General features: G+C 43.5%; 1 protein-coding gene across 2 annotated transcripts in view; it reads left to right on the forward strand.

The window, feature by feature from the left end:
* LOC309565853 (uncharacterized protein) overlaps positions 1 to 16,857 on the forward strand; it is a 227,274-nt gene extending 210,417 nt beyond the window's left edge. The window contains exons 5-8 of one of the 2 annotated variants that reach the window (XM_082270868.1): positions 3,267 to 3,677; positions 8,327 to 8,662; positions 12,807 to 13,100; positions 16,630 to 16,857. In XM_082270868.1, the coding sequence (XP_082126994.1) occupies positions 3,267 to 3,677; positions 8,327 to 8,662; positions 12,807 to 13,100; positions 16,630 to 16,673 (1,085 nt within the window). In that variant the 3' untranslated portion in view covers positions 16,674 to 16,857. The remainder of the gene's footprint in view (positions 1 to 3,266; positions 3,678 to 8,326; positions 8,663 to 12,806; positions 13,101 to 16,629) is intronic. The other variant, XM_082270867.1, reaches the window with a different exon arrangement.
* The last annotated feature ends 5,528 nt before the right edge of the window (positions 16,858 to 22,385 follow it).

Below are 22,385 nucleotides of genomic sequence, written 5' to 3' on the forward strand. Positions count from 1 at the left end.
GTGCAGTGGGTCCTGGGTTCCTCCTGGTGCATGACAATGCCTGGCCTCATGTGGGGAGAGTATGCAGCCAGTTCCTGGAGGATGAAGGAATTGATTCCATTGAATGGCCCCCACACTATATTCAAAATTCGATATTCAAAGTTACATACTATCTTATAGTTTAAAATCCTCATTTTTATTATTCTTATGATTGGACCTTATGACTTTGCAATGAATGGTTTTATATTTATTATGCAAACTGGTTGTTTTTCCCTTTTTTGAGAAAACTTTTTATGTGTATGTAGCATTCTCCTAAGTAGGTGCTAGCAGGTAAAATTTAGTCGCTCTATCTGCTTATGAGTAGAACCCGATCGGTAGTTAGGCCTGCTGGATGTGCTCGATGTGCGATTCATGTGGGCTGAGGGAGTGTCCCCACTGTATCCAATGAGGAGGATTGTTGGACAGTGAAGGAAACCTGGCCAATGATGCACAGGCTTTTGTACTGTCTCAGTGGGTTTGCACAGAGCGAGGTGCATCCTGGGATAGGGTATAAAAGCCAGGAGCACATATGGTAGGGGGTCTTTGGGCGGGAAGCTAGGTCCCAGAAGGAGGGTGACGGCTGTCTCTCCTCCTGTTTGCTGTGGATGGTGGTCACAGGTAGTCGGCCTAGTGGACCAGGAAGTGTGGCTGAACCCAGAGGTCCAGTGGAAGCTGACTGTGGAGGTGAAGGCAGAGCAACTCCTGGAAAAACAGTGTCCACGAGTACAGGGGAGCTTGCTAAAGGGTCTGCCAAAGAAGGGGACCACTCCAGTGGCTAGAGTCAGCGGACGGGTGTCAGCACACAGGCAGTGAGAGTAAAGGGGGTGCCTAGTTGTTAACCCTGAAGAGAATATTCAATACGAGATCAGTAATCTTATCTTCACTTTAGTGGCAAGGTGACGCAGTGGCCTTGCCGCATTCTACAGTCACTTGTCCTCAGAATTGTGCATAGTTACTAGTTGGAGTATCCCACTCATCCCTTCTCCTATCCCAGTTCTAAATAAAATCACAAAAACAACATCCCCTGGACTGATCATTGACTGAGCCAAGAACTTTTAATGCCGTTTTATCTATTGTCAGTTGCTAATGGTAACCCAGGGGACCCAAGAAGTGTAATTCTCAGCAGTCCTCTAGGGCAGTGATCCTAAACTCCGGTCCTCAGGGCATACTAACAGGCCAGATTTTAAGTATTATCTTGGGGAGATGCAGGATAGAGTGCTGCATTCACTGAGCAGCAAATTATATCACCTGGGATGGATTTCAGTTATCTTGCAAACCTGGCCTGTTAGTGGGCCCTGAGGACCAGGGTTGAGGACCACTGCTCTAAGGGGCAGTGCTACATGTATAAAATATTGCGTTTGTTTGCCCTAAAAGTAACTTTAGTGTATTTTGTACTGAAATGTTGTGCTTCTAAAACCATTGCTCTAATATCATGTGGCATAAAACATAGGAATTACCGATTATTTTTTCTCCATGGTGTCTGCTTTCAGAAAATATATAATGTTTGGGGATTTTATGTAATCTTCAGGTTAAATAATTTTTTAAATGTGTGCAAAAAATGCAAAAATGGCTCTGGCAGCAAAACAGTGAAACAATCTATCTGGGGGATGTCCTTATCCTGTCTGTGAAGTGGCACATCTGTGCCATGTATACAACCTACTACAGCGACATTTACAAAAAAAAAAGAAAAAATGCTGGTAAACAACAGCTCCCAGCCGTTTAGCTTCTTGTAAACCAACAGTTGGGGATCCCTTCATCTATACCAGAGTCTGCTATAAATGTTAAATTTCACACAAAAAAAAAGTTTGGGGTCCTCTGTAAAATTACATACCAGACCCTTCCAGGCTTGATATCAATTATAGGGGAATGTTTTTTTTTCCTAAACTATCCCCGCCATTTTGTTTACACGGCCAGCATATGAATGGGGTCTGGTGACATCACTGGTTGCTAAGAACGCAGCTGGGGTACCTGCTGCTTCCTTAACAACTATTAACACTGTCAGGGAGCTATTATACTGTACAGTATATAGTAGAGAGAAAACCCTGCAACTATATATGAAGTTCAACTCCCGCCAAAATGGGCTAAAGGTCTGCCATTTAGATGAACGGCTGAACAAGCTAAATTCATCCAGGCGAAGCCAGGAGCTTGTCCCTAGTCAAGACATGTTCTGATACAGTAATGGGTTTTTCATCCTTATTTGTAAATGTTTCACTGATGTCTATTTGATGTTCTGCAAGTGCAATAATGCTTAAAGTGGTTCTAAAGCCTAAACATTTTTTTACCCTAATGCATTGTTTGCATTAAGGTAAAAAATGTTTTGGCATTGAATGTTGTCCCTCACTCCCCTCTTTTATGTACCTGAGCCCTCATTCGATCCAGCACTGTGCACATCTGAAGCTTCTCTCTCCCCTCACTTACTGATCTCACTGGCTTTGCTAGGGCACCAGGAGCCATTGGCTCCCAGTGCTGTCAATCAAAGCCAGTGACTAGGGAGCTGGGGGAGGGGCCAAGTCCCGCTGTCTGTGTCAATGGATGTAGCAGTGGGGCTCGGGAGTGAGCATACACGAGTGCCCCCATGAGAAGCTGTTTCCTGTGGGGGCACTGGACAGGGAGGAGGAGCCAGCAGCGCCGCCAGGGGACACAAGATAAGGAGGTTTGGGGCCGCTCTGTGCAATTTCATTGCACAGAGCAGGTAAATGGTTGTTATTTTTATTAAAACAAAAAGATTCCTTTTACAATCACTTTGTGTATGTACATGATACATACAGTATATACTCTTATAACCATGAAAGACAAAAAAAAAAAAAAAAGTTAAGACAAGCAGCACTCATGGAACCCACCATTCTTGATGTGAGATCTGTAAAGACTTCTGATGCCCAACATGCAGCCATTTAGCACTTGTTGTTCAGCCCTTAGAACCAAAGAGTCCCTCTGACAGAAGGATTGATATTTTAGGGGCAGTTGTAGTGATCCCTACGAAGGTCATGTAACATGTCCCCAGTCCAGTGTATTCTGGTCTCCAACCAAACCTGTAGAATGTCCACAGTCTCTGTCCATCATTTTTTCTAGCATGTTTGCAGTCTCTGACAGTCTTTTCTAATATTACATATGCTCAACATTATGTGCCTGTGTTGATATCATGGGCTGCAGTTGAAGCCCCCTAACCTCTTGTAAGTTGAAAACCATTGGTCATATTGCAATTGCCCTTTAGAATCATCTTACCAAATCCTTAATTTCTCCCCTGGTAGTATCACCAAAGATTGTGGACATTGTCGGAACAGATGACCTGGTTCATGGGAAGACCTCCAATCTGTCCTGGATGGTGTCAGGTTTCAAACCGAGAAACATTGAGATCCATGCTTACCTGGAGAGAGGTGATAAACGGGAAGAAATCGGTTCCTGGAAATACCCGCCACCAAAGAATGAGAAGCATGATACCGTAGATCACGCTGAGAAAGGAGAAGGAGACAGATTTCTTAAGGAGATGTATGGAAAACCTCTCACACCAAACTTTTCAATTATTTCGTATAATTGTCTTTGTTCTACAAGTATAACCCCCGACAAAAAGGACCATAAAGAGGCCGAACTTCTCATAGAAGTAAATCACGCTGCTCTAAAAACTGCTCTTACTAAATGCCAGAAACTGAACATCAAAGGTGGTAAGTTGGAGAGATATTTACTTTTATTTGTTTATTACAGGTACTTCTATAGCGGCGGCAATTTATGCATCGCTTTACAAATACAGTTCTGTGAAAGAGTATTTGCTGATTTTTTTTTTTTGCATATTTGTCACACTTAGGCTCCGTTCACATGTAGGCGTTTTGGGGCGTTTTTGGGGAGTTTTTCTGCTCTAGGATCAGCTCTCAAAACGCCCAACAAGACAAATCCTATTCATTTCAATGGCCCCTGTTCACATCTGAGCGTTTTGACGCTGTGAGCAAAATGCCCAACGCTCAAAAAAGTACATGAGCTTCTTTTTGGGCAGATTACAGGCGTTTTTCATTGATCTCTATTCAATCAAAAAACGCCTGTAAATCGCGGTAAAAATCGCTGTAAAATCGTCATCTTGGCGTTGCTATTTACAAGCGTTTTTATGGGCGTTTTTTCAGGCGTTTTACAGGCTTTTTTACAGGCGTTTTTGTGCAGGCGTTTTTAGGTTGACTAGTAACCAATGGAAAAAAATAAAAATGCCTGTAATCTGCCCAAAAAGAAGCTCATGTACTTTTTTGAGGTAATGATTAAGCACACAGTCAGTGTGTGAAACGCGTCTACCTTGTCAGGATTGTCATAATTTGGATGTCCAGTCAATAAATCTGGATTTTGACTCAACCTGGAGTGCTGCCAATTCCTTTTCCTTTACTTTTTTGAGCGTTGGGCGTTTTGCTTAAAATGTCAAAACGCTCAGATGTGAACAGGGGCCATTGAAATGAATGAGATTTGTCTTGTTGGGCGTTTTTTGAGTTGATCCTAGAGCAGAAAAACTCCCCAAAAACGCCCCAAAAAGCCTACATGTGAACTTAGCCTAAATGATTCAGATCAAATTCAGAGCAAATTTTAATATTACACAAAAATAACCAGAGTAAACACAAAATGCCGTTTTTAAATGATGGTTTCATTTATTAAAGGAAAAAAGCTGCTCAAACCTCTGAATGGCTCAAGAAAGACAAAATGAAGGTTTTGGAGTGGCCTAGTTAAAGTCTGGACTTAAATCCAATTGAGATGCTGTGGCATGATCTTAAACAGTCCGTTCATGCTGGAAAACCCTCCAGTGTGGCTGAATTAAAACTATTCTGCAAAAAAGAATGGACCAAAATTCCTCCACAGCGATCTAAAAGACACATTGCCAGTTATCACAAACGCTTGATAGAAGTTGTTACTGCCAAGGGTGGCACAACAAGTTATTAGGTATAGGGGAGCAATTACTTTGTCAGACAGCTTCTATTTATAAAAAAAAAAAAATAAATAAATAAATTGGTTAACCACAGTTCATTCATAATTTAGCTGGGGGAGGGGGGGGGGGATGGGGGCATTTACATTTTCACATAGCGCTAGGAAGCTTTGGACATCCTTTTTCCTCCACAAATGAAATCATAATTTAAAAAACGCAATTTGTATTAACTTGGTTTATCTTTGTGTATTATTGCGGGGTTTTGCGACTTTGCGGGCTTATACCGGGATGATGCCTCTAGCTAGAGGCACCATCCCGGTACCGTGGTTTGAAGCCGACGGTCGGCTTTCCGTCTGTAATGACCGATGCGGCTCGGGAGCCGCTCGATCGTTACCCGGGGGGGGGCGGGAGGGGACGTCCCCCACCCCCCTCCCGCTGCCTTCCGTGGCTTTGCTCGGGGCTCCCGTCCCACCGGGAGCCCCGAGCACCCAGCCGGCGCATCCGCCGGCTGGATGGAGTCCCGATAATGCCGGAAACGGCATCGATCGGGTCTCCGATGACGTAACCATGACGTCACTTCCGGGTTACTGTGCTGCAAAAGGCGGCAGTTTTGAAAAACGGCTGTATGCAAAAATGCAGTTTTCGGCGTTTTGCATACAGGGAAGTGTAGTGGAGGGGTTTGGGGTCTTTTAGACCCTCGATCCCTCCATAAAGTGTACCTGTCACTACATATTGGTGTCACAAGGGATGTTTACATTGCTTGTGACAGCAATAAAAGTGATCAGATTTTTTTTTAAAAACTGTAATAAAGTTTAAAAAAAATAAAAAATAAATAGAAAAAAAAAAATGTAGCCGCCCCCATCACCGTTAGCTCGCGCATGAAAAAAAACGTATGCGTAAGTCGAGCCGCGAATGAAATCGCTGTTCAAACCCCACATGTGAGGTATCGCCGCGATCGCCAGAGCGTGGGCAATAATTAAAAAAAAAGAGCTACACTCTAATTCTAAACTGGTAACCGTTAAATAATTTTAAAGCGTCGCAGATTGAGATCTCTATTGACCGTAGTTTGTCGCCATCCCACGGGGGGGCGCAATTTTAAACCATAACATGTTGGGTATCTATTTACTTGGCCTGACATCATCTTTCACAATATAAAAAAAAAAAAAATGGGCTAACTTTACTGTTTAGTATTTTTTTAAATGCAGTGAAATGTGATTTTTCAAATTTTTTCCCAAAAAAATGGCGTTTTAAAGACCGCTGCGCAAATACCGTGTGACAAAAAATTTTGCAATGACCGACATTCTATTCTCCAGAGTCTTTGCTAAAAAAATATATATAATGTTTGGGGGTTCTAAGTAGTTTTCTAGGAAAAAATACTAGTTTTAACTTGTAAACAAAAAGTGTCAGAAATAGGGCTGGGGCTTAAGTGGTTAAAATATGTTTGATGATCTGAATCATTTAAGTGTGACAAATACGCAAAAAAATAAAAAAATCAGGTAAAGGGCAAATACTTTTTCACAGCACTGTATACATTGTACATTCACATCAGCCCCCTGCCCTCAAGGAGCTTACAATCTAAGATTCCTAATTCACATTCATACATACACATAGTAGGGCCAATTTAGACAGGAGCCAATTAACCTACCGGCATGTCGGAGTGTGGGAGGAAACCCATGCAGGCACAGGGAGAACTGTGTACACTATATGTGCAAATACTGCGCTAATTCAAATTGCATCTACAGCTGCTCACACTACAATTGACAAAACATTGCAATAAATATATATAATAAAAAGTGCAGCGCTAAACTAAATATAAAAATATCAAAGAGCAAATATCTAATAAGACATAAAGTGCAAATATGCCAATATTAAGTGATAGTGACAGTAAAGTCCATATAGTAATTGTAAAGTCCACAAAATGAAGAATGAAAGTCCTGGTGCAGAGACTGTAATAAAAATGGATCGTGCCACCATCCGTGCTTCAATTGTGTGTAAACGTCCAGCACTCTATAAAAATAACTGCTTACCAGAGTAGTGTGGACTCAGATGCCATCAGCACTGAGTCACCCACACTTGAATGTACCCAAAGATGGTGTTTGAAGGCTGCTCTTGAGGTTTCCAAACGTAATTCCAGGATAGGACCGCCATTCAGAGTCGTATCGTACAATGCTTTATACCATGGGTGTCCAACCTTTTGGCTTCTCTGGGCCACATTGAGTGTAGAGAAATTTTCTCGGGCCGCATATTAAATATATACTATAGTTAAGGTATATAAGTAATCAAATGCCGCCGCACCCTTCCCGCGTGGCCGCACCCCCCCCCCCCCCGCACTAATTTAACACAACTAGAGGATGATCAAATTAAATGGAATCAGTATACGGAGGTTTACTTCTTCTGAGAGATATTAAAGGAACACTCTAACCACCATGACCACTTCAGTGATTTGAAGTGGTCATGGTGGTAGGAGTCAGAAACCCTGCACATGCTCACATCCCCCCCCCCCCTCCAAGGCAGCCTCTGCCTACCATTAGTTGGAAGCCGCTGTGGCCATGCCCCCGACCTGACTTCCTTCCTCCCCAGAAAAAGAAATAAAAAATTGTCAGGGGGCAGTGGGCCGCATTGCCTGGGGTTCCGGGCCCCATGTGGCCCCCGGGCCGCAGGTTGGACATGCCTGCTTTATACCATAAAGATAAAGAAAGCCTCCACATAGTGTAAAACTGTATCTTCCAATTTTATTGTAAAAGGTAGAAAACTTACATCATATCCAAGTAACAAGTGCCTATAACATCATCCAGCATGAAAGGTCAAAATGCAATGACAGGAAAACGGACGCGTTTCGTCCTCAAAAACATCGTCTGGGGTCTGGCACTGGGAGAACATGCACACTCCAGACAGGTAGTGCAGTGGTTGGGATTCAAAACGATGACCCCAGTGCTTCTAGGCAGAAGTGCTAACCACTGAGCCACTGCGTGTATGAAAAAAAAAACAATAATTAATTTTATACCACATTTTGGACTGGAGTGAAAAAGGGTTAGAACTTCTGACAAGGTTTTTTTTTTTTTCTCTACCGTCTGTGCCTTCTTGTCCCAGGAACAACTCCCCCTACCCCTTCCCCCATTTCTTGTAAGCATTTTATAAAAAAATTTAAAAAAAGCAAGCTTCAAATTTTCTAAAAACCTATTAATGGTTAACTAATTGTGGGCACTGGACGTACTACAAACTTCTCAAAAAACGTTTTCAAGATACACTGGACGTGTGTAGCACACCTTGTTGTTCTAACCCTCTTCCCCCCATCCCTGCACTTGATGGCACTTCTGTGTGAATACAGCTCCCAATATTTATGAGACTGTTTCACATAACTAAGGTGGTGTGATTTATTGTGCATTGTATATTCTAAGTTTCCTTTCTCTCTTTTTATAGATTTTTTCACGGCTCACATTATGGGCCCACAATGTCTAAAACACGGGGAAGAGGTGACTCTGACTTGTGATATCAATAAATGTGAACCAGGACCTTTAATGTTTACTTGGCTGAAAGGAAAAAAAGTTATATATAAAGATAGGAAGATACAAGACACAAGATATACGCATACAGAAACCAAAGATGTACCGCAAGAGGGTAATGTGCTCAAGTCATCCAGCTCTTTGACGTTCACGGCAGAGGTTAAAGAGGATCACGGCGTGAAGTATACCTGCAAGGTCGCCTACTCTGAAATAGGAAAAATTTTAAAGCCTTGCTATGAGGCGTTAATCACAGGTAAGAGTTGGGGCAGAGTAAAATTCTAGTTATGTAGACCTTTTGCCAACACAAAACCACTGATTTGGAAGAGTGGGACCATTGTGTAAGAACTTCTCTGGCAGTGTCTTTCACATGTTGGGTCTTGGAACTTCAAGTGCGATCCCCAGTTGACATAAGTTGTACCTTGTCCTATCCTTGAATATTTTTTCTGTCAAGTGTAGCCTAGACCAGCTTTTTTCAGTTTTGGATAGGGTATTTAAGGGTTAGAATCTCAAGTGACGTCAAGTAGGATCCCCAGTTGACATAAGTTTTACCTAGCCCTGTCCTTGGATATCTTTTTTCTTTCAAGTGTATCCTAGGCCAGCACTTTAATACAATATTGAAAACTGAACAAAGTGCTGGCCTAGGATACACTTGAAAGGAAAGATATCCAAGGACAGGGCTAGGTAAAACTTATGTCAACTGGGGATCCTACTTGATGTCACCCGAGATTCTAACACTTTAATACCCTATTGAAAACTGAACAAAGTGTAAGAATCTCGGGTGACGTCAAGTAGGATCCCCAGTTGACATACCTTGTACCTTGTCCTGTACTTTGATTCATTTTCTTTTAAGCGTTTATCCTGGGCCAAAACGTTTTTTTTGTTTTTAATTTTGGATGAGGTATTAAAGGGCTACAATTTAAGGTTTTTATTTCTGCCTTTCTGATAGGAAGATTATCAACTCTATTTGTCCTGGTGAAAGACCAAATTAAAACCACGCTCCCTTTAAAAATAAAAAAAAACAACTAGTATAAGGCTCCTTTCACACGGCCGCTCCGTGTGTCCGCAAATCATCCCATCCGTTTGCGGATAATTTGCGGACATAATGTAAGTGAATGGCACTGCGGGTGTCAGCGGAATACCATCCGCTGACACCCGATTTTCCTCCTTTCAGTTCTGTTCCGTTTTTACGAATGGAACAGAACCCCATTTTTCCTTCCGTGTAAAAAACGGAAAGGAAGGAAAATCGGATGTCAGTGGTGTCATCCGCTGACATCCGCAGTGCCATATACTTACATTATGTCCGCATATCATCCGCAAAAGGATGGGGTGATATGCGGGCACACGGAGCGGATGACAGAAATGTCATCCGCTCCGTGGAAAAAAAAAAAAAAAAGTCCCGCAGCGGACCTTTCACACGGAGCGGCCGTGTGAAAGGAGCCTAAGGGAATGTCCATACATAACCACCAAATGCTCCAAATAGAGCAATAAGGTGATGTAGAGATCTTCTCAAGGGGCTCCACACAGCAAAAAGTGGGTTGGGCTATCTTCCACCACCGTCAGATAAATTTCCTACTCACCAGACACAGACATTTAGAATGCATAATGGATCACTGAGAGGAGTTCCTCTCATAGAAAAAGATGTTCCCCGGTAGCACTCCAAACCAGTCAGATGATATCTCCAGAGTGGTGTACCATATTGTTAGGGGAAAAGACAAAAACCCTTCATGGTCTAGCATTTTTTGGTTGCTCACTAGTAAAAACACTTACTAATGTTGCAGATCAAAGTAGACTTGTTAACATGGCAGGGATGCCGATTTGCATTCCACCTGCGTTCCAAAGATGGCAGAAGTGACGTCATGTAGATCCCACCCAACGTGTTTCGTCAGCAACGTCTTACATCATCAGGGGGTCACATCAATTTTTCTGTGAGAGGAACTCCTCTCAGTGATCCATTATGCATTCTAAATGTCTGTGTCTGGTGAGTAGGAAATTTATCTGACGGTGGTGGAATATAGCACAACCCACTTTTTGCTGTGTGGAGCCACTTGAGAAGATCTCTACATCACCTTATTGCACTATTTGGAGCACTTAGTGGTTATGTATGGACATTCCCTTATACTAGTTGTTTTTTGATTTGTAATTGGAGCACGGTTTTGATTTTGTCTTTCACTATATCTCAGGCTTATTATGCCTTACAACCAGCTGATCTACATATGTTATTTATATAATTTTGTCGCAAATTTTGTCATAATTTTATCAACAGTGATTTGTAAATTTCACAAATGTATTATTTCTTGTACACATGTGTTAATTGACACTATAAATATTGTTGAGTTTTATCCAGAGTGCGCAGGTGGAGGATATCTACTATTTTTAGTCCTGGTGACCCATGTGTCCGGGACTGACAGTGATAGGAAATTTTTACTAGAGGGGAAATCTTCCAATGGGGAAGCCTGTTCCAATGATATTTAAAAAACAAACAATCAGTGAAGTTTAAAGAGGATGATGCGAAGTACACATGCAAGATCAACTATTTGGCAATAGGAAAAAGTTTGAATCCCTACCATGAGTTATTAATTACAGGTAAGGATTTGGGTCAGAGTAAAATTCTGGTTATGTAGATGGTAGATATCACAAAACCATGAGTTGAAATCTTCTAAATGGTTTCTTTGTAGCTTATTAGTAAATGGACCTCTACTATTTAGTAAGAATGGGGCCTTTGTGTAACTTCAAGTGGAATCCCCATTTGACGTATTTTGTACCTTGTCCTGTCCTCGGTTATCTTTTCTTTCAAGTGTATCCTACGCCAGCACTTTTTTTTAGTTGCGGAGAGGCTATTAAAAGGTTTAGAATCTCAGGTTTTTATTGCTTTCTGTCTCCAATAGGGAGGCTCACCCTCTTTATTTATTCTGGTCATCTTTGTCTCCAATACAGTAAGGGGATGGGAAAGCCAAAATGTTGAATTGCCACCAAGATAGGACCAGAGGGGAATTCTTCTCATGGGGACACTTGTTGCAGTGATAACTGTCAAAGAGAAGAATACCTCTCACTTTGAAAATATTTCCTTTCATTTACTGTGTATAGGACAAAAAAGCGAAGGCAAATCTTAAAGGGGACCTAGACCACAACAACAACACCCTGACCATTCCCTACTTTGAATCTTTAAAAATGTTTTAGTTTTTTATATATTTTGACTTTATTGTGAAACTTGTAGAACAAAAGAGAGTGCACTTGTGTCGTCAGCTCTCTTGTCCCTCAGAGAACAACATGGTCTTCAATATATCAGCAGCTTAATTTTCAGCTCAGAGGATATAGCATTTAAGGGCTAGACTAAAGGCCCGTACACATGTAGCGATTGTCGGCCGTAAATATTCGGCCACCGTCCGATCGCCGATTGTCGGCTTGTTAGTATGATGCTTCCGACAACCGACTGCGACTTTTCGGCCGAACAGAATCTGGCGTGCAGACTTTAAAATTTTTGTTGGCCGTCACCAGAACGGCCGATTGTTCGCCAGTCAGTACAGTAATTCGGCCAACAAACAGCAGATTAGCAAGACTGGGCATGCTCAGAGAAGAAAAAAAACACGGAAAGTTAACCATCACATAACATCACTTCTGCAGTCGGCTGTTGTTGGCCGACAAAATTCATGTGCAGTCTTTAGCACTTTTCAACCGACAGGACAGCACTGGACAAAAGACGGCCGACAATCAGTACGTGTGTACGGGGCTTTACTCCCATGATCCTGTACTCAAGACCCTTCTAAGAGGTTGTAAACCAGGGATTGACTTTAAGGAAACCAGTAAGCACATAACGCTACTCTGGTGATCTCTATTAGCTACAGGGTCCCATGCTGAGGGGCTGCTCTGCTCAGTTGAGCACACAGGAGGTCGCACACTTGGCAAGGACGCCATTCAGAGAATGCTTTGCATGTTCCCAATGAATGCAAAGCATTCTCTGATTTGATGAGGTGGGGAGCATGACATCACTGCCTGCTTCTCCACCTTGTCCAATCAGAGCATCCTTTTTATTCTTTGAGCAAATGCAAAGTTATCTCTGAACGGTGCCAGTGCTGAGTAGATGACCCCCTGTGTTCACTATCCAGCAGGGCAGGTGCTTGACACCGGACCTGGAAGCTGGTAGAGTTTAGAGTATATGTAGGCTCTACTACAGTGATTTCCAGCCTTCGGGGGGATCCCACAGGTATAGTATGCACCTAGGTACATGGACCAAAGCTGGACCAATATAACTATGTAAAAATATCCACATCTGGAAGAATTCTTCTTAATGCCATTCTGAAATGTATGTGAAAGAATATAGTGAAAGATGTGTACAGCACAGCAAAGTGCACTTACCAAGAACCCTTCTAAATATTTTCACTGCTGTTGTATATTTGCAGCTCAGCCTGTTGTGGAACAGATCACCTCCGAACATGTCGGTCAGCAGATGGAGCTTTCCTGCAGAGTCCACTCCTTTCACCCCCGGACTATAAAGATTAAATGGTTTAAGGACAAAGAAGAGTTATCTAAAACTAACTGTAAATTATGTACTGATGAAGAGGGTCTGTTCAGCACTACTTCCATTCTGACGTACGTCCCGGAGTTAGAGGACATTGGGAAAACATTCAAGTGTCAAGTTGACCACCAGAGTCTCCCCAATCCAGAACTCCGTGAATGGAAATTGGAAGAGCAGAGTAAGTAGCCAAGGGTTGAAGTGGAATGGGAAAGGGAAGGAGGGTGGGTGGTCACATGTCATGTTCTTAGGACTTTATTGTCACCACTCCATTTGAGGAGGCCTCAAAATAGCATGAACTTTAAAGTATAAGGGAGCATATGACCTTCTTCCCCTCCTACAGTGCTCTGGCTTGAGCTCCACTCATGTGGGGAAAGAGAAAAGGTCAGTAACCCTGTATAAGCTCTGGCATGGTCAGACATGGAACTTACAAAGGAATTGGACCCAGGGCTGGCGCTACCTGTAAGGTGACCTAGGCAGCCGCCTAGGGTTGCAACTTAGCAGGGGGTGCCGGTATCCTGCACCCGGAATTGGCTCCCTCCTCTTACTTCTTATATGACATCTCCCCTCTAAGCAGCCCTCCATTAGGGGCGCCGCCCCCATTCAAGCGTCCGGCCCTCTAATCTACATGCAGGGCGCCAGATGCATGGATTCCAATGAGGAATTCTTTTGAAGCATGTGATTAGAGCCAGAGGCTCTAATAGGCTTCAAAAAAAGGGGGGGGGATATGGTGTGGGCTGGACTCTGGACTGACGGGGGGGGGGGGGCGGGGCAAGGTCCGCTTCACCCCCCCCCCGACCAGTCACCACTGCCTCTAAGGATATATGATCAGGTCCTGTGTGCAGGGGGCCGATGTTCTTCCATACAATCCTAACCTTGTGGATGTATGTTACTGTTGATTGGTGTACCTGGTATGACAGTTTAATGTGGTGGTTCTCGTGTCTGGTGTCTATAGCCTGTCGCTGCAGGCTTTTAAAAGGTAAATGTGGGCCGAGCATATAGGGGGGTGGCAAAAATCTGTGCACCGGCCCTGATTGGACCTAGGTCTCCAACAAGGCAACAGAGCAACATTGGAATGCCATAAAAAGACATATCAGTGGTTGTGGGTGGGGGTGGGCGGCTGGCCTATGAAGAAAGCCTGTCACTTTGCCCTTTATGTTGAAATATAGGGTCAATTTACTATATAGTGCAAAATCTGGTAAAGTTCTGCATAGAAACCAATCAGCTTCCAGGTTTTATTTGTCAAAGCTTAATTGAACAAGCTAAAGTTAGAAGCGGATTGGCTACCAAGCACAGCTGCAGCAGATTTTGCACTCTCCAGTTTTAGGAAATCAGCCCCAAAGTCTTCATGACCCTCCTGCCGCAAACTGTTCATGATGCCCTGTGCTGAAGGTACATAAATCTACATCCCCTCTTTGACAAGTTGCTGGTATGGAGCTCCTGACTGTTAGAGCGGGCCATCACTGACAGCTCTGGTCCCTACTAGCAATTGGGGACCAGTCGGAGTGATTCCAAACCATATGATTATTATGTCAGCTATGACATGGTAATCATGTGTAGGTTTGAGACTTGAGCCTTCTGATGGTAGTGTGCCTCTGTTTAACACTGTAAATGACAGCTACAATTACAGTATTATAAAAATAATAAACACAAGATATATCTTTAATTTTTTTTCCTTTACCAGCATATAAAAAAGCCAATTTTTTTAATAGAGTACCAAAAAGTGCCTTATACTTTCCTAAATTAAAAATTACAATTGTTTTGGTACACAAGGTTTACTAGATTTTAGAGACAGGCAAGTTAAAAATATTTCTCTGACTCTCATTTATAGCAACTTTATAACAAGGTTTCCCCAGGAAAAGCAGAACAAGTGTAGACACTGGGACTCACAGAGTTGAAAAATTTGTTGTTCTTCTAAACTAGAGATGAAAAGTAAGAACCCATTCACAACTATATGTGCTATCATTGAAGAAAGCCTCCGGGATAGTTCAGGCGGGTTTGGGCTCTTCCCCAAACACGCCCAAACTCTTCCTATGGATATTGAGCGCTCATCGCCACAATCCTTCTCCATGATCCAAGGATACCATGTAGGAAGGTGAGAGAGGATTGCTGGCAGGGATCAGCACCATTGCACCTTCCCTGCACCAATCTGCATTAAAAACTTCTGTGCCCTCCTAAAACTCCAGCCCTCCCGATGTCACAGCACCATGCCCTCCTGACACCACATTATCATTTCCTTCTGACCCCCCCCCGATACCATACCCTCCCGACACCCCAGCCCCCTGACCTTCCAGTATTCTGCTCTCCTGACACCCCAGCTCTCCTGATCCCCCCCCCCCCCCAGTGCCATGCCCTCTTGAGAGCCCAGCCCTCCTGATCCCCCTGTACTGTGCCCTCCATATCTCACAGTACCATGCTTTCCTGACCCTTCTGTATTGTGCGCTCCTGACCCCCCCTCCAGTACCATGTCCAACTGACTTACCCATACTTTGCCCTCCTAGTGACCCTGTACCATGCCCTCCCGACACCTTCCATGCATACGGACTTCTGTACAGTGCCCTACATCCTACTGACCTCTGTACACCACCCTACATGCTACCGACTTCTGTACGTCGCCCTACATGCTACGGACCTCTGTACTCCGCACTACATGCTACCGAATTCTGTACGCTGCCGTACATGCTACAGACCTCTGTATGCCGCCCTACTTCCTACTGACTTCTGTATAATGCCCTACCTACTACTGATCTCTGTACATTGCCCTACCTTCTACTGACCTATGTATACTGCCCCACCTACTACTGACCTCTGTACACTGCTCTACATACTACTGATGTCTGTACCTTGCTCTACATACTACTGACATCTGTACACTGCCTTACCTACTACTGACCTCTGTACACTGCTCTACCAATTGCTGGCCTCTGCTCTGTACACTGCCCTACATACTACTGACCTCTGTACACTGTCCTACATCCTACTGATCTCTGTACAGTGCCCTACATCCTACTGACCTCTGTATACTGCCCTATATACTACTGACCTCTGTACACTGCTCTACATACTACTGACCTCTGTACACTGCTCTACATACTACTGACCTCTGTACACTGCTCTACATACTACTGACCTCTGTACACTGCCTTACCTACTACTTACCACTGTACACTGCTTTACCAACTGCTGACCTCTGTACACTGTCCTACCTACCACTTACCTCTGTACACTGCCCTACCTACTACTGACCTCTGTACACTGCCCTATGTATCACTGACCTCTGTACCTTGCTCTACATTCTACTGACCTCTGTACACTGCCTTACCTATTACTGACCTCTATATACAGGCTTGCTGGCTAAAGGCTCTCCTTTCCACCTACAGGGGCGTGGGAGGAAAAACTGCCGATAACCGGCAAGTCTGTTTACATGAGATCAGTTGTGATTGGACACAGCTGATCACATAGTAAAGGGCTGCTGTGATGAGCCGAGGGGCCCAGCAGTCACAGAGCATGCCCATGTGTTCTGGGAGAACGTCTATGGATGCCCTCCCAGAACTGGGCAACCGTGCTGTAGCTGTCTTTTGGCTACAGCGGGATTAGGAAGTGGTTAAACATGTGTGCAAAAAAACATAAAAATGGTTCTGGCAGCAAAAGTGAGCCTGTTATTTTGCCCTGGCAACTGATATAATACCAAAACTTTTGTTTTTCCACAGGAAAGAAAGAAAAAACATTAAAAGCTGAAAGTGTTAAACAATGAAGAATATGTGAAATGGCTTTGTTCTTCTATGAAGGATGACGACACTTGAATAATCCTCCTAGAAGAGTGGCCATTCATGGATGAACATTATGAAGGATCTGCAGTGGCCGCACAAAATGAAGGAAATACATTTACTCAGCAATCACAGTCTATATATCCGAGGAATCCTATGGATTAGGGAGTTGGAATGTAAAGTGGAACTAAACTGTATCTCAGGTACCACAAACTGAAAACTCGAATTAAATAATTTCTAATATTCAAAGCAAACCCACAATCCATCAATGACTTTATATTTTATCACTTTGAAAATCACCCTTTACCATTTCTAGCCACAGCCATCTTGACTAAGGGCAGATAACTCATGAGGCATTTACTTCCTGGGATCCATCTGCGCTTAGCTCAGCCATGCAGACAGAAGGGTAAGCTTAGCTGAGAAAGCCCCTCCTCCCATGAAGACTCCTGGAATGTATGACATCATTGTGGCCTAGGCCAGAAACCAGGAAGTAACTAAGAAAATGGAAAGACAAAACTCTGATTACTAGTCCTTGTGGTGGTGGCTGGACTAGTTGTTTTTTTTTGTTGTTTTTTTTTTGTTTTTGTTTTTTTATTTTTTTTGCTTTATTTTCACCTGGTAATCTTGCAAATAACACACTTCCTGTCCCTGGGTGGCAACGTTATTCCTCCACTGTATCTCTGGAGGGAGCCATGGCTGTCACCCTAGGCTGTTCTCTTTATATGGACTACAACCATGTCCATATCTCTTCATCTCCTTTACAGGGGGGGGGGGGGGTGGTGGATGGGGAAGATATTGGTAGATTACAGAAGATAGCTAGGGAGGAAGACATTCTTCAGTGCTTCTCACAGGAAGTGACAAGGATACGGCATTTCTGGATTCATCTACAATTATTCTCTGTATTTGATAAAAATGTACTTGAAGTTTTGGGTGCCCTCAACCACTTCCATACCGGGCTCTTCTGGCACTCCCAAACCCCCAAACAGAATATATGTTTTTTTAGCAGAGACCCTAGGGAATAAAATGGCGGTCATTGCAACTTTTATGTCACACGGTATTTGCGCAGCAATTTTTTAAATGTGTTTTTTTTTTTTTTGGAAAAAAAACAAAACACTGAAGTTATTCCAATTTTTTTATATAATGTGAAAGATGTTGTTATGCCGAGTAAATAGATACCTTACATGTCACGCTTTAATATTGCGCACACTCGTGGATTGGCGCGTAACTTCGGTACTTAACCACTTAAGCCCCAGGCCTATTTCTGACACTTTTTGTTTACAAGTTAAAATCAGTATTTTTTCCTAGAAAACTACTTAGAACCCCCAAACATTATATATACTGTATATATATATTTTTTTAGCAAAGACTCTGGAGAATAAAATGTCAGTCATTGCAATATTTTTTGTCATGCGGTATTTGCGCGGCGGTCTTTAAAACACCATTGTTTTGGAAAAATTACGAAAAATCACATTTCACTGCATTTAAAAAAAACTAAACAGTAAAGTTAGCCCATTTTTTGTATATTGTGAAAGATGATGTCACGCTAAGTAAATAGATACCCAATATGTTACGGTTTAAAATTGCGCACACCCGTGGGATGGCGACAAATGACGGTCAATAGAAATCTCAATAGACGACACTTTAAAAATTTTTAACAGTTACCAGTTTAGAGTTATAGTGTAGCTCTTTTTTTAAATTATTGCTCACTCTCTGGCGATCGCAGCAATACCTCACATGTGTGGTGCGTTTTCTTTTGTGCGCGAGCTAACGGCGACGGGGGCGGCTAAAATTTTTTAATTTTTTTTCCCATTTATTTTATTTTTTTTTTAGCTTTATCACAGGTTTTAAAAAAAATAAAAATCTGATCACTTTTATTGCTATCACAAGCAATGTAAACATCCCTTGTGACAGTACTATTCAGTGACAGGTACTCTTTATGGAGGGATCGAGGGTCTAAAAGACCCCAAACCCCTCCACTACACTTCCATGTATGCAAACGGCACTTTTGAATACACTAGTTTTTTAAATTTGCCACCTTTAGCAGCAGAGTAACCCGGACGTGACGTCATGGACGCCGCCTCCGGATTACGTCATCAGAGACCCAATCGAAGCCACATCTGGCTTAGATCGGGACTCCATCCAGCCGGCGGACGTGCCAGGCGGGGGCTCGGGTCTCCCGCCGCAGAAGGCGCCAGGAGGGGGGGGCGAGTGGCTCCCGAGCCGCATCGGTCATTACCGCTGGAAAGCCGACCGCCAGCTCTAAACATCGGGACTGGGGTAATGCCTGTAGCTAGAGGCATCACCCTGGTATAACACGGCAAAATCTGCCGACGTACCCATACCTCACTTTGTGGTAAGTGGTTAAAAATCCCCACAGGCGACGCTTTAAAAATGTCTACAGATTACCAGTTTAGAGTTACAGAGGAGGTCTTGTCATAACGTCGTGCCTGGGCCTCCGAGAGTCCTAGAGACTGCCGGGGACCATCTGGTCCTCGGTTTTCTTTATGGTGAACTTCCGCCGCTTGCAGATTCCTTCCCTGGCTCGCCGATCACCTGGGCGCATTGATAGAAGCACTGGAGGGCGGTAGGAGGGGGGTTGCCTCCTGCTGCCAGTAAGAATAATCAAGCGGGCCGCAAAAGGTGATATCTGATAGATGCCGGCAGCTGCACCCATCATTCAGATATCTCCACTCAAAGTCCAGGATGTCCTATGACATCCATGGGCTGGAAGTGGTTAAAGGAGCAGTACAGCCAAAATTTGTTTGGTTGTACTTCTGTGCCTCACAAGAGTGCAGTTCATTCTGTACTCCTGTGACCCGTTTTCAACGGACAGCGGGCTGAAGCCTGCTGTCAGCTGATGTCACAGAGCCGGTCCAGGCTCAGGCAAGATTGGTCGGGATCCATCCACATGCCTGGCACCTGGCTCAACCTCTCAGCGAGCCACTGAGAGCCTGAGCTGGGCGCTCCCGCCCCCTCCACAGCCCAGCGCTCCAGATAACGGCACCCTGAATGCCATTAATTATCAGGATGAAATCCTTGAACCCATTGTCAGACCCTGGTGCAGTGGGTCCTGGGTTCCTCCTGGGCCACAACAATGCCCACCCTCATGTGGTGAGAGTATGCAGCCAGTTACTGGAGGATGAAGGAATTGATACCACTGAATGGCCCCCACGCTCGCCTGATCTAAATCCAATAAAACACATTATGTTTCAGTCCTTTCCACGCCACCAGGTTGCACCTCAGTCTGTTCAGGAGCTCAGTGATGCCCTGGTCTAGATCTGGGAGGAAACACCCCAGGACATCATCCATCATCTCATTAGGAGGATGCCCTGACATTGTCAGGCATGCATACAAGCACGTGGGGGCCATACAAACTACTGAGGACTAGGGTTGAGCGAACCCGGACTGTATTGTTCATGTTCATACAGGACTTTTGGGTATTCAGTACCCGGACCCGAACCCGGACATTTCACTGTAAGTTCGGGTACTGTCCGTTGTTCGGTAACGTTATTTTAATGTTTTGGCGCGGTTTTAATGGCACGCTTTCAACAGGTGCAAGGCAGCCAATCAGCAATGGCTGTGATAGGCCAGTGCAGCATGTGACCCAGACTCTACATAAGCTAGAGTCACACAGCGCCGCGCGTCACTCTGCTAATACTACTGTAGGGAGAGGTTCCTGACTGCTGCTGCTGAGGGAGAGATATGAGTTTACTATAGGGCGAGGCTGGAGAGATTGCTTGTAGGGAAAGCATAGGAGGAACAATCTGCTTTATCATACAGCGATCTACATTGATTTGATTTTGTGGGTTGCAATGAACGATGTTTTTGCCAGGAGGGAGAGAGGAGTTTACTGTAGGGCCAGGCTGGAGAGATTGCTTTTAGGGAAAGCATAGGAACAATCTGCTTTATTCAGACAGCGATCTACATTGATTGTATTGTATGGGGGTGCAGTAGAATGATATTTATGCCCTGACCTGAGCCAAGTGAGGAGGAGAAGGGAGAAACAAAAAAATGTTATCAGTCTGTTAGGCGTGCGGAGCTGCACATTTCATGCAACCTCAGTGCATATGTGTCTGCTTAATCTGCATTGAAAAAAAAAAAAAACATTTTTTCCTTCATATTTAACTTTAAAGACTGTGGGCCTGATTCATAGTACGGCGAATTGGCGTTTCGGCGTGATTTTGCGAACCGGCGATTATTTAAGTCTGAAATTGGCATTCAAAGAACGGCGGGCGGAAAATAGCGCCTAGTGTGAGATTCATTAAGATGCAATATGGTCAGAGCGCGACTTAAAACCACGCCAGCTAAAAGCTCGACTAAAGTTTAGCCAAATTTTCCCCTGTACCCCCAAAAATCCCAAATCACTGTGGAAGGTGTGGAAGTCAATTTGGAGATGACTTGCGTTTAAAAAATCTCAAAAACTGACTTAGAAAGAGAGATATCTGCGAAAGTGTGGAAAGGTTAAACAGCTCCTCCAGCCGCGAGCTGCGAACTCGCGAATGTGCGCATGCGCAACGCCAAATTGGCTCAAAAAATTTCGCCAGCGCGATTTTGGGTCAATTTTTTTTTGAATACCGCTTGCAAATCCGCTGTCTCGCCCATAGAAAATGGCAAAAACCGGCGGAATTGGAAAAACATGCACACTTCCAACAAGGGATCCTTTAGTAAACACCATCACATTCCATACACCTTTCCTGCTAACTCCGAAATCATAGCAGTCAAATCTACAGTGTTTATATAGAACCTCCACATTCTCTGAAAAAACCCACAAAATATTACATTGGGGAATTGGTCGTCAGATAGAAAAAAAATAGATGTAAAACATATTTCAAAGAAAGATTATTAGCATTTCACACATATCAAGGAAATGTCACAATTTTGACAATATTTTATGTGTTTCCAAAGAATGTTTTTAGAAATATATTGCAAATACTACCTTTTCTTCCATATGGGTATGGCCAAGTGTTACCATTTTACTACACATTTAACTGAAGGTATATATATATATATCCCTTATACTTGGCTAATTAGCAAAGTATGCCCAACAAACAAATAGAGCTTTAGCTCACAATATTGCTACATATTGACTTTATGGGGCATCTTTTGTATTTTGTTCATGTCTTTGGATTAAAAGTTTGCTGATACACATGCCTTTTTCAAACATGAACAAAATTAATGATGTCAACATTTGGAGGATTGGAGATATCCAAGTGTTGCTCATACAGAGGGCACCTTCCGGATTCGAACTTACAAACCTACAGCAGGAAGGCAGACTCCCTAATCATTGTGCTATTTCTCAGTGAGCGTTGGGTGTTTTCCTCATGCCGTCAAAATGCTCACATGGGAACAGGGGCCATTGAACTGAATAGGATTGGATTTTTTGCCTGTTTTGGGAGCTGATCCTTGAGCTGGACAAATCCCCCTCAAACGCCCCCAAACGGGCTACGTTCACATGTACGTGTTTGTGGTCTGTTTTTGGGGCTTTTGTAGGTGATTTCATATAACAATGCCTGCCCAAAAAATGCATGTCAAAACGCCTGTGAAAACGCCAGCCAAAATGCACATAAGAACGCCTGATATAATTGCCACGCCAAATTTAGGGATGTTCATGAGTGATGAGTCAGATTGTTGGCTTACATATCTGTTCAATCGTCACAATCTCACTTCTCAAATCCCAAAAGGTGTGTTTCAATTGTTTC

This window comes from Pelophylax lessonae, assembly GCF_965119305.1.
Source record: "Pelophylax lessonae genome assembly, chromosome: 10".
NCBI lineage: Eukaryota > Metazoa > Chordata > Amphibia > Anura > Ranidae > Pelophylax > Pelophylax lessonae.